The 17,738-nt window shown below is 39.9% G+C and overlaps 1 protein-coding gene across 1 annotated transcript; it reads right to left on the bottom strand.

Moving 5' to 3' along the window:
* Window positions 1-235: 235 nt before the first annotated feature.
* On the bottom strand, window positions 236-15,764 carry slc2a1b (solute carrier family 2 member 1b). Its single transcript, XM_027019195.3, has 10 exons — window positions 15,178-15,764; window positions 7,897-7,992; window positions 5,160-5,320; window positions 4,753-4,993; window positions 4,340-4,502; window positions 3,949-4,136; window positions 3,600-3,704; window positions 3,380-3,481; window positions 2,948-3,151; window positions 236-2,794 (listed from the first exon to the last, which is right to left on the bottom strand). Exons 1-10 carry the CDS (start codon window positions 15,190-15,192, stop codon window positions 2,603-2,605), a joined length of 1,467 nt encoding a protein of 488 aa, XP_026874996.1. The 5' UTR covers window positions 15,193-15,764; the 3' UTR covers window positions 236-2,602.
* Window positions 15,765-17,738: the final 1,974 nt, after the last annotated feature.

Raw genomic sequence — 17,738 nt, 5'->3', positions numbered from 1 at the left:
CTGTTACACACCAGAACTTGTCTTCCTCTCTCCTCTAAATAAAGGCTTGTTGAGGGTTAATGTTGAATCAGGGGTCAGTGCGCCGAGCTGTAGCAACATGTCCCACACCTCCATATGTTCAGAATGCTCGGTACGTTATTAGTATTTAATTGACACATCCTAGTATCTTACAAAAAGAATCATTCCATAGCAAAATGCACTGAGAGGGGGATGACAATAACAAATAAAACAAAAATAATAAGCATTTTCTTTATTTACCACCACATATGTAGGTTTCTAAATCCCCATTTCACTAAAGTAAAAACTAAATAAATTAGACAAACTAATATATATACACAATATTATTTACCAGTAAACAAAAGAGATCTAATCCTACACCTACAGTATTGACCACTTTATGACAATGCATCTAAGAAAAAAAGGCAAGCGGGCATAACATGAAAACAAAAGACTGAAATGAACAATCAAACTACAAGGCTTTACAGATGTTTAGATTTCTTATTTACATATTTAACACTTTAAAATCAATAATGAGCTCACCTTTTTAATATATATATATATATATATATATATATATATATATATATATATATATATATATATATATATATATATTCATTCCATTTTGTTTCATGTGCAATAATACAATAATAAATTGTTTGTAATAAATGTGTTTTTACAGAGGCAAGCCGTAGGTATGGCAACAGGACATTGGTGGAAACACTCATACAACTGTACTAATACAGCCCTATACATGTGCAAGACAACAGAAGTAAAACAAGCTTACATATACAAACACGCTCAATGTATGCTCTCGAAAATCCCTGGAATGCTTTGGGGTGTTGGTGTGAAAATAATGGAACATGCCACCAACTATGCACCATTGATTACATAAATGCTATGAGACCCTGATACTGGCCTTGTGAGAACTAATAATGAATTCAGAACTCATTATGAGTCAGTCATTCTTATTCTTGCCTGAAATAATATACATCAAACTTTGGCTCATCACTAGGGTGGGAATGGGTGCACAGCCGAGAACAGCAAAACTAGATCAGTGCCACTTTCAATCTTTCTTTAGTAACAGGAATTTTCTTGCTTATTACCAAATTTGGCAATCCATGTTCTGCTGGTTATAATGAGGTCTGCATATAAAGTCAAAGTGTCACAAAGTAAGGACAAACCTGTAACAGCATGCTTTAGGCTGCAAATGCATGTAAAACACTCCAAAACTCCCTTTTAACGGAAACAAGATTACCAAATTCAATATCTGCATTCGTGCTGTCTTTAACAAGGCTTGGCTGAAATTATCCAGCTAGATTCTTTGAAGCTGCTGATGGGTCTCACACAACAGTGAGTCCCACTTTTGGTCCCTTTCTCACCTCAGGCCTGAAGCCTCAAGATGCAAAGCAAGGAATTTTCTTTCTACAGGTGTTCTAGAGCTGTTGTCGTGGAAATTTCTTTCTAGAAATCTACTTTGTTTTAGGGTTCTTATACCATGGATGATGCTGGTATGCTGGAAGTATGCTGGCTAAAATTTAGTTCCCCAATATTTAATCTTTATTCTGTAAATGTACTGAATCTTATTAGTCATTAGTGCTGAGCTGGTCTCCTAGTAATGCACTGATAGTAAAGTGTTAACCGTTTAAGTTCACTTGTAAATTTCTTGAATGACATACAGTATGCATCATGTACTGCTATATAGTGTAACTCAACATTATGTGGACATACATTATTTAAATAATTTATATATTTTTGTTGTCAGTTTCAGTGCAATTGAAAGAATTTTAGGCTAGTTTATGGAGACAGCAGTTAAAACATTATTTATCAGAATAGAACAGCATATTCAAAAATTATTATTGAAATAAACTTGTATTTATCCAGCAATGTATAAAAAACAAATTGTGAAATAAATAGAACTGCTAAATAGAAGTGCCAATGACATTTCTGAAGACTCCAGTCCTGGCTGGCTACAGCACTGCACACTTCTCCCTAATCTCTATACACCTACTCTTAGAAAGTCTTAGAGGAGGCTGAAGGGTGAAAGCTCGACTGCCTGCAGTGCTGTAGTTCTGGCCTTGACATGCCCATTCTCTGTGTAGGGAGGGCTGGAGATCACTACAAGATACAACAAGTCAGAATGTCTAACCACCAAAGTTAAAAGTACAGTTATAGTTACAGCTAATCTGTAATACGGGAATTCACTACATATTTTCAGTCGGTGAACTTGAATGAAAGCAGTTTAAGCCTTGATAACAGTATTCTGCTGGAGGCTTACCAGTCAACAGTCTCAGACAAGAACCAACTATGAAAATTAATTCATTCTAAACATAGACAAGTCAGGTAGCAAATTTAATGAAAAAGCAAAATGAAAATAATGTTTATGTACATATTAATCCAACTTTAAAACTCTAATCTCTTAAAAAAAATTAAGAAGAAGAAGAAGTTAAAATCCCATGTCCAAAAGTCCATGTATTAAAGGGGGCAGCAGATCAGGCCTGCACAGATGGGTGCAGAGAGGGAACCACATCTGTTCCATGGCCAATGCGCTTCTCTTTCAGTAGTTGTGTGAACAAGTGCGAGGGAATGAAGTAGGCGGGGCTCAGAGCTGTGAGTCTGCCCCCAGAGCATTGAGCTCTTCAGGTAGGGACTTCTCCACGTTTCGTTGGGCAAAGCCGGCAGAGATTTCATCGAACGTTCTGCCTTTCGTCTCGGGGACCTTGAAATAGGTGAAAATGAAGAAGCCCACCAACAGCACAGTGAAGATGATGAAGACATATGGGCCACAGACTGCCTGTTACAGCGAGAAAGGGGGGGGGGGGGGGAGAGAGAGAGAGAGAGAGAGAGAACTTGTGTGAGAGGGTCATCCAGTTCTTTCCTTATCTATCTGAATAAAAACATCATCAAAGGCTCATCAATGGACCAGATCAATGATAATGTGCCTCACCTCTACATACTGAAAGCACATCCCCACAATAAAGTTGGCTGTCCAGTTTGAGAAGCCAGCCACAGCAAAGGCAGATGGCCGGGGGCCCTGGCCGAACAGCTCAGCCACGATGAACCAAGGGATGGGACCCGGGCCAATTTCAAAGAATGCCACAAAGGCAAAAATAGCTATGATGCTCACATATGACATCCAGAGCAGCTGGTTCTATGAGAGGGGCAGAGGACAAAAACATCAATAAAAACACTAGATGGTACAGCATACATTATATCATACACCCATCAACATGTACACTGCACCCTGCCCCAAAACCCCACCCCAGCTCTCTCACCACACACACAGAGACACAACTGAATTTCACCAAAGGCGAAAAGAAAACCCCTACTGAGAAGCAGGTTGGAACATGCAAGTATGAATGTGTTTGTGTCAGCATACCAGCAGGGCTAGAGCTATTGTCATCAGGATGGCAGACACTGCCATTCCCAGCAGTCCCACTAAGTGCAGTGACCTGCGGCCGGCTCTCTCCACTAAAAACAGCTACAGGAGAGAAGGCAGAACAACAGTTACATCCATGACATGCACTTAACACAGATGCACATTTGCATTGCAATTTTTGCATTGCAATACACAGGCTTTATGCTTGCATGCAACTCACCGATACCACTGTGAACGCAGTGTTGATCACTCCAGCCCCAATAGTGGCATACACAGGCTGCTCCACGCCAGCCTTCTCAAAGATACTGGTGGAGTAGTAGAACACCTGCACAGATAACACCATCAGCCTAAATTGTTAATATAATGGCACCACTACAGTAACAATTACACAGCCAAACAGAAAATCTACATCCCATCAGGTTTCTCCTATGGGAACATTTTAAATTGAGCTTTCCTTTGGTGGTCTTAGCAGACTGTAGAACGGGCCATTTTTCACTCAACAGGAATTTAAATGTGTGCGTGTGCCTGTATGCTTCTGTGTGTGTGTGTGTGTGTGTGTGTGTACTTACAGCATTGATGCCAGACAGCTGCTGGGACAGCTGCAGTATGACGGCAATGATCAGAGGCTGGCGGTAGAGTGGGGAGCGGAACAACTCTACAATGGTCACTTTCTTCTCCTTCATCATCTGCCTGCTCTCCTCCTTCATCTCCTGCATGTCTGCGCTTACGTCTGAGGTGCCACGTAGCTTTTTCAATGCTACACACACACACACACACACACACACACACACACACACACACACACACACACACACACACACACACACAAAGTGTTATCCTCTGAAACAATACCAGTGGAGAAGATTTGGTACTTGTATTACAAATATTCAATATAGTACAGTGGTTTTTTGGCTGATGTGTGTTGGAAGGTGTATATGAGTATGTATGCAAGTGTCTGACCTGCTTTAGCCTTGTCTTCCTCGTTGCAGTTGATGAGGAGGTAGCGTGGGCTCTTTGGACAGAAGGGCAGCAGAATGCACTGTATCAGTGCTGGGAAAAAGGTAAAGCTGAGCAGCCAGGGCCAAGCCGAAGCATTGCCCATGATCACGTCCAGGCCAAAAACCTGCAAACACACCAACCACTTCAGTCACGCCCCACACTCGGCTCTTCCAATAGACAACTCATGTCTATTTAAATAACTGTCACCATGAGCATCTGCTATGGAGAAGGTGATACTGCACCGTGTGTAAATTCCCACATTTGCTATTCTTCCATGCACCAGCTATGCCATTAGAATGCTTAAACACAAACAAGTGTAACGCGGGTGTTTGAACTTCAGCTCCAATGTGGCTACAGCAGTGTCTGGGGCGCACCTGTGCCACGAGGATGCCGATGACGATGCCCAGCTGATGTAGGGTGCCAAGGGCTCCTCGCAGGGCGGTGGGAGCCACCTCGCCCACATACAGTGGCACAAAGCCAGTTGAGAGGCCCGAGTAGAGCCCCACCACTAGACGTCCCATGATCAGCATCTCCCACGAGGCAGCCGCCTTAGAGAAGCCCATCAGGGCAGCCGAAATGAAGGCCAGCACATTAGCAAAGAGCATGGAGTTCCTCCTGTAGGCAGGCAGAGGAAGAGGAAGAGATTGGAAGTGCTGTTTTAGCTCTAACTATAATCTTGTGCAGGGTCATTAAATTGTGCAGTATACCAATTGTTCAAGACATCATACAATTCTAAATGCGTAAATAAGAGCCTGTGGGTTTCAGTGTATATTAAGTTTACCTTCCAAAGCGGTTGACAAAGAGCCCAACAGAGAAAGAGCCAAAGATCCCGCCCACTGAGAAGATGGCCACTGAAATAGACCACAGCGAGGTGAGAGAAGAGGGTGGGATGGGCTCCCCATTCCGGTCAAACCATGTCTCATTGTAGAAGCTCTCAATAATCTACAAAACACACACACACACACACATACACACACATACACACACATACACACACATACACACACATACACACACATACACACACATACACACACCTCATGAAGTGTCTCAATTGTTTTTCCCAAAACAAACAAAAAAGCACAACATTTATACCTCCAAAATAATCACCCTTATCTAGGGGTGTGGTAAGTGTATTCCTGTAGCTCACCCTGTAGCATAGGTAGAGCATGACACAAACACCAAGGTCATGGGTTCCACCTTGGTGATTGGTTACGCACATGTACTGGGATAGTGAAAGAATATGTACACTGCATTTACTGATTGCTCTGAAGGTGATGATCTTATAAGAGTGGTCTAGCACTGAATAATTTATTGTCTACCTAATGAAGAGGTTGCTTAATACATTATGTAAATACTGATTATGTGTGCGAACAGCTCTGGGTATTGCCTTGAAATGGACATTCTGCTCCACCTGAATGCACTAGAAATATACAAATGCAATGGCTACATTGGTCCTGCAGATGGCGATAAACTCTGTGTTTTGTTGGTAAAGTGTTTGCCTTTGTGTTACTGAATAAAAACACAGCATAAGGGAAGTCACGTTACAATCCTGCTGCCCCAGTGCCATGCTAGTGTTGACAACTCAGCCCTACACAACGAGCAGAAACTCCCCGTAGAGAAATTTGAACCCTCCCTCTCACTCCCACACTTACTCTATACTGATACATCCCCAATCAATCATAGTACAAGTAAATGTAAAGTCCTGTAGCAGCAGCATGAAAGAACAGCCTGAAAGTAGTGTGGATACATATTTGCATGGCCTGGATAATAGTGGAATCGCAGTGTTGTGCTGTGTGCTTTGGGAGGCTTAGCAGGCCAACCTTTCAGATCAGGTTTCGGCATTTTGGAAGTTAATCAAGTTATCCTCTAAGGTAACCTACCTCTCTTTCACAATTCAAACTACTGTGCATGTCTACCTAGTGTCATGTGTCTCTGTCGGGGACATGTTCCCCAGCACACATTATACAGTGCACTCATAAAACATGACACTATGCAAACAGAACTAACAATGCACATAAGAATTACATCCATTTTTTCTAGTTTCAGGGGACCCATAGAAGGGTGTCTGCTCAGTTTTTTTGCAACAGGAGGACCAAAGAGGTGTCAATAACAGTAAACCAGGACATGTGAAGATTACAAAACCAGAACAAATCCAGAGATGGCCAAAAAAGATTATAATTTCAACACATTTTACAGGATCTCATTTTGAAAGGCGGTTAAAATCTAAGAAACAGTTGAGAGATATACATTTAGCAAAAATGAAAACATGAAAATATACCATTATGTTTTTGATTTGCCTGTGGCTCAGTAGTAGTCGTCATAGTAAATATTTAACTCTGCTTGTGGCTTTTCTCTTGTTACGTTTCTGTGCATGTGTGCACGTGTGTTGAGAAGGTTGTGTATGTATGTTTGTTGGAAGGTGCAGCGTAATTGGAGTCATTGGAGGTTCTGTGTAAAATGAAATTTTGAGAGACACACTCACAAAGGCAGATGTGAGTATCCATTCAGTCCTTCTCCCTGCTCTCCTTCCCAGAACAAAACCAGTGTAACTCTCACTCGGCAACGTCACCACGAGTAAAGCCATGGCGAAAACTGTGTGCACGTGTGGATAACTTACAGTAGGTCCATTATATCAGTGCTAGCAGGGCCTCATTCAGGCATAAACAGCCCTCTTGTCCACTGCCCCCCTTGCTTCCTCTAAAGACTAACAAACTACACCATTCCAAGGTTAGCGGGTCGCTTCTGTGTGTCCCAGTGGAACAGCAACTACACTGCTGAACAGATCTCACACTAAATGCCATGTCTACCTCTGTTTAAATCTTTTAGATGCAGAACTCTAGCAAGAAACTAAAGTTGATCAAGCAAAATGCTGTAATATCTGCCCTATATTTACTTCTTACTGGTGACATGAAGCAAGCACAATAAGAGGACAAGAGGAAAAGAGTGCCCTTGTAGATAGGAAAGGGTAAAACATACTAAGGAAATGCCTTAGTATACTGGAGCTGCTTTGCTACAGCAGTGTTCTGCAGTCGTGAGGGGTTGGTCGAGGGGTTGGTCGAGGGGTTGGTCAGTGATAGGTTTGATAAGTCTGTCCATAATCACCACACCTCTGCATGACTAAACTTGGTTTGCTGGAGTTTAATAGGCCCATTACAATGCTATTTGACACCAGGAACACACAGTCCTGGCTAGCTTGAAACGGGAACACTAATGCTTCTTTAACAGACCCTTTGACTAATTAAAAAAAAAAAAAGCATAACCACCTATAACAGTCATACGAGTGCTACATTTCCTTGTAGCATGTGTGTTTGTGTAGAATGTGTCCCTTCACATATGTGATTGGATATGTACTGTCCTCTTGTACAGTCCTGCATAAAGGCAAAAATGCTATATATTAAAATTCTCTCTCCTTCATCCTGTTCTGGGGATCAGCATTACATGACTGTACATGTGCTCTTTGGAAAAAGGTGTGTGTGTAAGTGTGCGTGTTGGGGGGGGATGTACTTAATGCTCACCTTCTGGGGTGCATTGATGACACCTGTGTTGTAACCAAACTGCAGTGAGCCAATCACAGCTGTTCCCACAGCCAGCATCAGCTGGAAGGTCAGTTTCTGCAGGGAGCAATAAAAAAAAAAAAAAAAAAAAAAAAGAGAAGGCATTTAACAATTTAACAATGCTAAATGAAATCTTCAATATACTATTCACATTGAAGATACAATTTATATTGCTCAAATTATAAAAGCAACAACAACAACAACAACAACAAAAATGCATTACCCATATTATTTTTATTTTTTCTCCATTTCTCTCTTTCAAAAGGCTGTTTCATTACTCAGGAAAAAAAATGTATTCTACCCATTTAGGGCGAAAATCGGGCAATACACAAAAATCTTTGAACTTTGACATTTAAAACAGACATGCTTTCAATACATCACTCACAGCCAACAAGCATGTTCCTAGACTGAGTAAATACTGTATGACGGGTGAAATCTGATCTAGTTCTAATAAAACATGCCTTTCTTTCCAAACAGATAAAAAACAGACATTAAAACGTTAAGGAAATGCTGGTATAGCTATCCTGACTGCCTCTTCCTAATTCCAGATTTAAAACCAAACAAGTGTAATTCAATCACTATTGCCTGGTCTCTGTAAAATGGACACAATAGCCTGGCAGGTTAAGATGGACACAATATACTATAGACACTGCTGCTTGCCAAGCATGGAAGGTGAAATCGGGGCCTTGTTATAACATAGAAGAAAGCGCTTACTGAACAAGTATTCTCCCTCACCCAATCTCCTTCTCATGGCTGATCACAATAATGAATGAACACAGGCAGAATACTTCAGCTGCACCCATCTTAGTTTAACCAAGAGTCATCCTCTCACACAAATTTCCAAGAACATTTTGATTCTGTGAATTAGCTATATAATAGATCAGCCATATTAAAAAGATAAATTCTATAAACAACAACAAAAAACCAAACTGTAGCTTATTTTCGGTTATTTCATTTTGTTTAAAAAAAAAAAAGGGTTTGTACTGTCTCAGAATATTGTAAAGCAATGTGGTGTGTTGTACAATCAGTAGAGGTACTGGAGGAGTTGTCACTAATCCAATGGAGTGGTTAAAAGGGTACTGATATTAGATTTGCTCTTCAGAGACAAGGCCAGGCACTTGTAGAACAGCTGTGACATGACCCATGGTATATTTTAAGTTTTTCAAATTTTCAAATCTAATTTGAAAGGCTAATTAGAATGTCTTTGGACATCTTTTCTCCCACTCCTAATGGGGGGAAGGAATTGTGTCTGGCCAGTGCAGTCATTGTCTGGACTCCTGTTATTATAAAGGACATTTGACAAGTGGAATTGCATAGGGTACTGTGGTTCAGAGATTCTTCCAAATGCCAGGAACCTAAACAACCATAAGAATACACTGGAGCATTTAACCTCAGTAAGGGGAATTAAATCCCAGTGCAGCTTGAAACCTGTAGCCCAAAGGTAGAGTAACAACAATGCAACCTCAAGGGGTTGGGATTGCTGGCCCAAGTCTAAAACAGGGCAAAAGAAAATGCCACCCAATGCAGCCCAATACTAAGGCTTGGGAGACAAAAACACTAGCATTAGAACATGATAAGATGAAGATGAACTAACAATTACATAAATACAGGTAAACTGCTTCCAGATTTCTGAACACAGGTTAGAAACCATTGTGTTACTGAAGACTACCACACAGGTATAACACTGGCCCTATAATGCCTCCATTCCATTAGCAGAATAGGTGGGGCCCAAATATAGTAGTTTTCTATTGTTTACAGACTGAACATGCAGTAACTTTACAATGCATACAGGTTGACCATTAACCTCAAATTCACAATGATTTTTGATGTTGAAGTCATACAGTTAACATGGCACAACCCAACAAACATTGTGTGTTTAGGATAACAAAAAGTACTGGTATTCACTTGTGTCTGTAAACAAATACATGATGTTAAAAACGCAAGCTTCTTTTCAAAAAATATCTTGTTCACCAGATGAGGTGCTGTTAAAATCCAAGTGTTACTGGTTTATTTACATAAGGTACCACAGAGTTCATATGATCACTTAAACAGGCAGCTTCACCTACACTTTGGCTCGCTGAGAGAACTCATACACAGAGTGTGTGTTGAAGAGCTACATTAAAGGGCTGTCTGTAAGGGTTTATCAGTGGGATTGGCTCTCTGTAGCTGATGTGCTGTGTCTATATCAGAGGAATTGTAAACAGACTTTTCAGTCTAGTCATTTTCCCTAGACAATTATGTCTCTACAAAAGAGAGTGTACTCTAAATACTGGTTGTCTTTTTCCAAAACACAACCTCATAGTGGAATCATACATCTCATACTCCAACATAAAACACCCCCATATACTTATAAAATTCAGCATTGAGTGGCAAAAGAGGTCACAGGAAATACACACACCCATTGGTGGCTGTCAACCAGTATTGCTGCATGTTTGTAGAGGTGCTAAAGGTGATGCAGTCCATGACTAGGTGGTTTAACCAGCTCCACTAGGATGTAGTCACACAGAAACACAGATTCTGTTCTCTTAAAGAAACATTCTTTCAATTAAACAAATGTACAAGAAAGGAAAAAAAAAACTTGTAACAAATTGTTACCACTTCCATATAAAAAGGCCTGGCATTTGTATTTACAAAGCTGAATTCTTAGTATAAAAAATCTGAAATGAACAAATAAACAAAGGCCAACTTTGCTTAAAAATTAACTACATCCTTCCCGTTTTCCTGAACGATTTAAGCAGGAAGAAAGAAACATTTCATGGGAGGTAGGGGTGGGTGGGTGGGTGTGAGTGTGAGTGTGAGTGTGAGTGTGAGTGTGAGTGTGTGTCTTTAAGAGAGATTTGGACATAGAGAATTCTAAATATGGACAGGTCAGTTCTCCTCTTGTGTAAGAGGGGTGTGTTCATTTTCATCTACAAAATTCCTATGTCACATCTAAACATTACCAGAAGGTCATCTCCCACAAAAAGAAACATTAAACACACGTGGAGACTTGCAAGCCCAGAGTTTTGAATATCACATGCACACAGAGTTGGAAAGGAGTACAGAACATACCAGCCTATGACCCCCACATTCTCCAACAGAGTCAGACTAACACACACACAAACACACACAGTGTGCAAAACACCACACACATATAACATTCCAAGTGTAGTGAGCAATTGTGTGGAATGCGATAACGCTTCACATCATGGCAGTGCCCTCCAATCCCCATTCCCCCCCTGTCCCCATCTACCCTACTGTGGTGTTACTGTAAAGTTTCACATTTGTCAGATGAAAAAAGAAACTGATGGTGATGCAGTCACACAAGCCTTTACCGGTAGCAGGAATGTGGTTTACAGTAGACAACTGCAAATTCCTAAGAAACTTGGGGGATGGAAAGGGATCATGCTTTCTGGCCAATAGGCAGTGTGCTTTCTCAAATAACAGGTAAGAATAAGGCAGAAAGTGTTGAACGCATTACCAAAACTATGCTATTACCAAATTTGTGTATGTATTCATTTTTTTTAAATATGACAAAACCAAGTTTATTAGCTTTATCACAATGTGGTCTGATCTCATATGGAAGCTGTATAAAGGTAACACTCAATTAAAATAATAAGCCTCTTAAAAGTCCAGTCTTATTGTTCTACTTTGGCAAGCCTGGCCACACTTTCCCCTGAGGAAAAGACATGAAACAGTTCATACTATTGGACAAGCGCAATACCATGAATCCAAACAAGTATGCAAATGAACCCCTACTCTTCCAGGAATTGCATGTGTTGGGCTGAGTCAAAGTGATGTAGCACTCGCCTACTCTGTCACACTTAATTTAAGACAAGAATACAAAAATTCTGTTTGAGCACACCTCTCAGTTTTTGAGTTACTGCAAGTTGAGCTTACACCAGCATTCACTTTAACAATCACTCATCCTGTACATAAATCAAACATACTAGCACTCAAAATAAAAGCCTCTATCTTGTAATTTGCTGTTGACTGACATTGGCTGCATGGCAAATTTGCAAAAGTAAAAGTCCTTAGGTTTAATTGACCATTCTCAGTTTAAGTAAACAGGGGCTATACTACGAATAGGCCACATCCTTCTTATTTCATCATTGCTCCGGCATAAATTTACTTATACCAGGTCATATGATACAGTCGACATGGAAACGCTCAATGTTCATACACAGAGGACGCAAGAAGTAATAAGCAGTGTTGACACTTGGTTGGTGACGCAGAGCTGTTCTATACAAGGACAAGGAATGCTACCTGCCCAAGGTATGCATTTGCGTACAAGGACAAAGGACAGACTGCAATTTAGACTAATGAGAATTCAATTTAAAAATGTATTCTCATGTTGGAATACAGGTTAGCATCCAGATAGAAACACCCTCTGCCTGATTTGCCACCAGTAAATATGATTTAATCTATTTAACAACGAATGCATTAAAGTTCTATATTTCAGTGCAAGTTACCTACTACATTTATCAAGAAGAAAGTGAATATTATAACATTAAATACCTTGAATTGCTACCATGTACATGTATGCAGCTGACAATGTGGGCCTGAATATGGTGTGTTGGAATAGTTACAATTTCAATACCTCTTTTATTCTTATAGCAGATCCATTCAATTTCATGAACAAGCTAGACAAGTGGAGGCAAAAGACATTTTCTAAAATAAATATGAACAAAAAACTTAATATCTGCTTCCTAATTCATTCTAGTCCAAGTTATGAATGGTTAATTACTAAAAATGACAATTATACAAAATATAAGATGTACTAATTCCAGCTACATGAGTGGAGAAAAGGTACAGGCTGTTAAACACTGAGACGGAAAGTATTGAACACAAAGGAGAGGATGTGTGTACCACTAAGGGACATCGCTTAGCGGCAGTGTTGAGCCTTCCACACTCAGGGGGCAAAGTGGCCTAGCACAGAGTATCATGTGAGCTCTCTTCCCATACCTACTCTGTCCTCCATCTCTGGCACACTCTGAGTCTGACACCACAGTTGGCACGTCCTCCATCCCCAATCTCGCCTCTCTCCAGACACAGCAGACACCCTAGGAGCCCTGCCTGCCTAGTGGGTGCCAGATTTTCTTGAAGAGCGGAATGCTTTTTACCACGTTTATACCAATGATACCTTATTTCCATACAGCAGAGCTTACATCAAAGAACCATGTCCATGGCTTGGATCATGCCCATTTTAGCTGCCTTAAATGACAGCTTGTCTTTCCTGAAAAACATTACACAAGTAGCCTAATGTTCCGTGTCCACTTTTTCAAGCAAATGCATTAATGTAATACCTAATTGGATTAAATGGAACAGCTTAATCCTGAAATATTAACTTGTGTTCATTATGGTGAACTGGCCTGGCAGTAGTGTTGATGTGCATGCGTGAAGCACGGTCATGCAGGAGTGAAGGAAAAAACCCATAGCGGCAGAAATGGAATTACGCCTACAAAGCCAGTTCTCTAAGAAATAAAATGTCTGACTGTTTCATCAAGTCATACATCAGGCTTTCTGGCTTTTGTTGAAAGTTAACTCATCTTGAGGTGAGGGCCCCAAACTAATGACGTTGTGCCCACATTAAGAGAGACCATAAGAGCACCCCATACATACAACCTATATTCATTAAAGAAAAAAGAAAACACCTGCAAACCCTCAAGTGCTTCTGATGCTACACAGTGTCACTTGGTACATCATGGTGCATCTACTGTTTAAAATAACAAAGAGGCCTATCCAACCCAAGGAGCACTTCCCCCACCCACAGGAGGTAATCAGGAGGCAACTTGGCAGTGTGATCTTACAGCCAGGCACATGTGTGCACAATTTGGAGGTATTAAGCTATTGCTGGATTGTGCTTTGAGCAGTTAGTGACAACTCCAGCATGAGCAAAAAGACTGGCTGGTTCGATCGGAAGATAATGGGCCTGTGACCCCAGTGGCTGAGCTGTAATCCCCTGCCTGGACAGGCTGTTCTCCCCGAGGACACTTCCATTTTTCCCAGCACGTCCACCAGCAAGCCTCCTGTCGAGATCAGTGTTTTAACAAGGCTAATATAGAGCTATCTTTATATGGGTAAAGCACAATTTAGATCTGAAGCCATAACTGAGGAAGAGGAGAGTCCAAATGTAAATATGTTCTCAACAAAGCACCCATCACATCTTGAATTAATTCCAAATAACTGAAAATATTAAAAGTTTCTTTATGACACGGTCATCCTCTATGAAAACTATATGCTCGTTCTAAGAAGAGACAACTAACTTACCAGTAAGGAAGTTCCACTTACCAGTGGAACGATACCATGGTTAGGTTAGCCATATCGCCATATCAAACGTGTTGCTAGTCACGTATGAGGCTGATGTAATCCAGCCTGTCAATGTATGGTAATTCTAGTGATCTTTCGTAAGGGCAATCATCCGTATGGTAATTTAATTCATCGATTTAAGGGAACGGTATTAATATACATTCATTTTCTCTATTCATATGTGAAAATACGATCTACACTTTTAATTAATATGAGGCTAAATGTAAAACTCATTTTCACACATATTATTCTCCTGATATAAACTGTATTTGAATCATTCCTATATAAATATTGGGCAATCGCATGGCCCAGACGCCCACACACAAAACCTATTTCTTTAGACTTTATGAAAAGACTGAGTTAGCACGCGCTTGGTTTTAAACGGTCAGTCTAAAAGGTTTGCAACTACAACACTGCACTGAATACAAGAGAGCCATGAGATAAGCATCTAGCATCAACACGACCTCACCGTCACCTAAAGGTAAGTGAATAGACCAGTTTATTGAATAACTTTAAACTGATGGCAGATCTTGGGTCGAATTTATTTCAATTAAAGAGTTGAAGAATAGCGGCTGCATGCCTATTAACAATAATCCCCTCAAGCGCTTGTCAACTAACCAGACTTTCCAAAAATGCCCCAAAGCTATAAGTCAAGTATTAATGCCATTATCCATGTACAAAATAAATGTTACCTGCTTTAAACCAACTTTAGGTAGCCTAGCTAACTAACCTAGCAGTAGCTGTACAAAATGCTATAAAAGCAGTAGCCCGCTAGCACAGAATATCTTAAATTCACTTAGACACTCTAAACTCTAAGTTACATTACATACACAGCGACACAGCTGGTTTTACGTTATTTTCCCCAGCACCCTAACAAACTAGTTAAATTTGTTAACTAATTAGCTAATAAGTAAATAAACGTTTCATGTCCTGGTTAACAACATTTGTTTTTACCTTGTCTGCTTCCATGGAGTGTCTGGAGGCAGCTAACGATGTGATGTCGCCGTCTTCAACAGATCGGTCTAGAAGTCTCAGCCGATATTGTTCGAGCTAAGTCTGGAGCTAAATGTTCAGCTACACAATAATTCCAAAAACACCTGCTTACCTTTTCTTCTAGTGTAAAGTATATACTTAAACGCTAAAAGACTCAACTAAATGCCCTTAAACATTTTCTTTCTTGAATTTCTGAGTAATTCTAATGGGGGGAAATCTATGTTTAGTTTTTCCTCCCTTATGTTCTGTTCTTCTTCTTTCTTTCTTTCTTTCTTTCTTTTCTTGTCGCCGTATCTCTTTGCCTTATGATGAAGTTCCGAAGTATTTCTCGACCGAGATTTAAATATGCATCTAGCTAAGGGGACCGGCCGGCTAACTTAAATATCCAATGTATTTTTCTTTTGCTGACGCAAGAGTTTAGAGCCGCCCCATTAGGAGGTGTGTTTAATGCGGAATTGATCAAATGAGGTGGGCTTTTTTGTATTTTTGTATTTCCTGGAAACCGAAAAGCTAACTGCGCTTTTTCAAGCACACAAAAACTTAAATCTTTGCTGTAGATGTATTATGTTTATCTAGCTTTTTCTACAGATCATCACATAGGAACCAAAAAAATCGTAGCTATCCATAAATTAGCAGTACAGTCAAAATAACTATTAATAAGCCTTATATGCTACTTTACTATGAATTGATCTACGTCGATAAATGAAATAGCATACTTAGGTCTACAATATCAGCTAAATTCGCCTTCGTATTCAAAATTCCTTGCGCGTGATGTGACTTCCTTCATTCCTACACTCTTCAGACAGACGTGAGCTGCGCTTGAGAAGTAGATGGGAGCAGCGCTTTTCCCGTTTTGATTCAGCGTGTGGGTGAATGAATTTGTGGAAGGCAATCATAAAAAAGAAATTAAATAATAACTAGTAAAATAATGTATTTGCACAGTTAGAATATATAAAAACAAACTTATTAAAAAAAATCAAGTATGTAAAAATTACAAAACAAAGCCAAAAACAGAATTCTGGGTGTAACTATTGTTTCCCCAAATCAACTTTTGTAAAGAGCAATCATTTAGTATTTTGTATACTATCAAAAGGATACCTACAATCCACTGGTAGAACTTTTGGGGCTCTGGTTTGGACCAACATGCTGAATAAAAGGTTAAACAGTTCGACTGGTTTGAAGTCATGAGATCCTGGCAGTTACATCTTGCCTTGTGGTGATTCTTCAGTAATCTTTAAAATCACTGAAAAAATTAACTACACTTGTTTGGCGACTTCTGTGGGAGAGCTTTTGAAAGTTGTTTGCTTTCAACCTAAATAACTCATTTAAAAAAAATTACACGTTCATAGAGCAATACTTTATTTTTAGCTCAAGTAGCTTTCTGCAAGTTACAGGCCTTAGCAAAAGTGATAATGGACATCTTATAAGCATCGTGGAAAAGGATATGCTCCAAAAGGGAGGAATAGGCCCAAATTTGCATGAAAAAGAATAGTATGGATAATTAACCCCCAAGAGCTCCAGATTTACTGCAATTACCTTCGTTCACTTGAGTATTAAACTGAATTTTATGTCTATGACACTACATTATTTAAAAGAAACTGAGTTCCTAAACAGCGTATGTCTGGTACTGTCTGGTTGTGTCACAGGATGAGAAAGGAGTAGGAGCAGGAAGATGACTAGTAATTAATTATAACGCAAACTCTTTTGTTTCAGGTGCCGGAGAAGCATCCGCCAAACAGATGCAGACAAAACAATCAGTTCAGTCTAGCAGGAAATGGGGGTGCTATTGTACAGTGATCGTATAGACGAAGACACGAAGAAAAATACGACAGAACACGTCCACTCAGACCCTCTTTGTCTTTGCAGGTTCCTCTAAAACCAGAATAAAAACAAAAGCAAACATTTCTTGGACAATACACATTCTGAAGTCGGTATGTAGTATTGTATACTAAATCAAACGCTTTAAGCGCCGATGCCAAACCGCTCACCTTTGTCCTCTGGGAAAATGCGAATGGAGTAAAACCCGCTATGGAGATATGTTGTGTAAGATGAAATTGAAAGTAAAATGAAATTAATAACACAACAGAACACGTATCATGTCATTTTCATTAAAGACCCCATCATACATCACTTTGTTACATATTACAAATTCAGTGAGCTCACCCCCTGCGTGAAGACATTTACAATCCTTGCGTTCCAATACATATTTTATATGACGCAGGATCTACAAATATAAATTATAGCGCATTTAGTTATGAGCGGTAGATTACTCTAACGTGCCCTTTTGAACAATCGCTGACAATAAACTGATATGTGACATTGTACTTGGGAACCAGCAGGATAGTGTTCATTTAATTTTATCCTCCTCAAATGCAATTCAGCATCAAAAAATGAAATCTTCTGTAATATGCCTGTAATGGTGCACCTTTTTTCCTTAGCTCCTTGACAGTACCTGGATTCCTACCACAGGTCCTTAAGCAGTCAAACGTCCACTAAGTTAATTCATCAACGTGCCCAAACCA

The sequence above is a fragment of the Electrophorus electricus genome, chromosome 7 (assembly GCF_041902795.1).
Source record: "Electrophorus electricus isolate QZ-2024a chromosome 7, ASM4190279v1, whole genome shotgun sequence".
In the NCBI taxonomy this organism is placed as follows: Eukaryota; Metazoa; Chordata; class Actinopteri; order Gymnotiformes; family Gymnotidae; genus Electrophorus; species Electrophorus electricus.
This window is presented reverse-complemented; position numbering and strand designations above follow the sequence as displayed.

What these genes read in the sequence shown, in the direction of transcription:
- slc2a1b (XM_027019195.3), bottom strand. An exon ending in TTTGTCAACCGCTTTGGAAG is followed by an intron (nt 4,994 to 5,159) that starts GTAAACTTAATA and finishes GCCTGCCTACAG; the next exon opens with GAGGAACTCCATGCTCTTTG. An exon ending in GGAAGACAAGGCTAAAGCAG is followed by an intron (nt 4,137 to 4,339) that starts GTCAGACACTTG and finishes GTGTGTGTGTAG; the next exon opens with CATTGAAAAAGCTACGTGGC.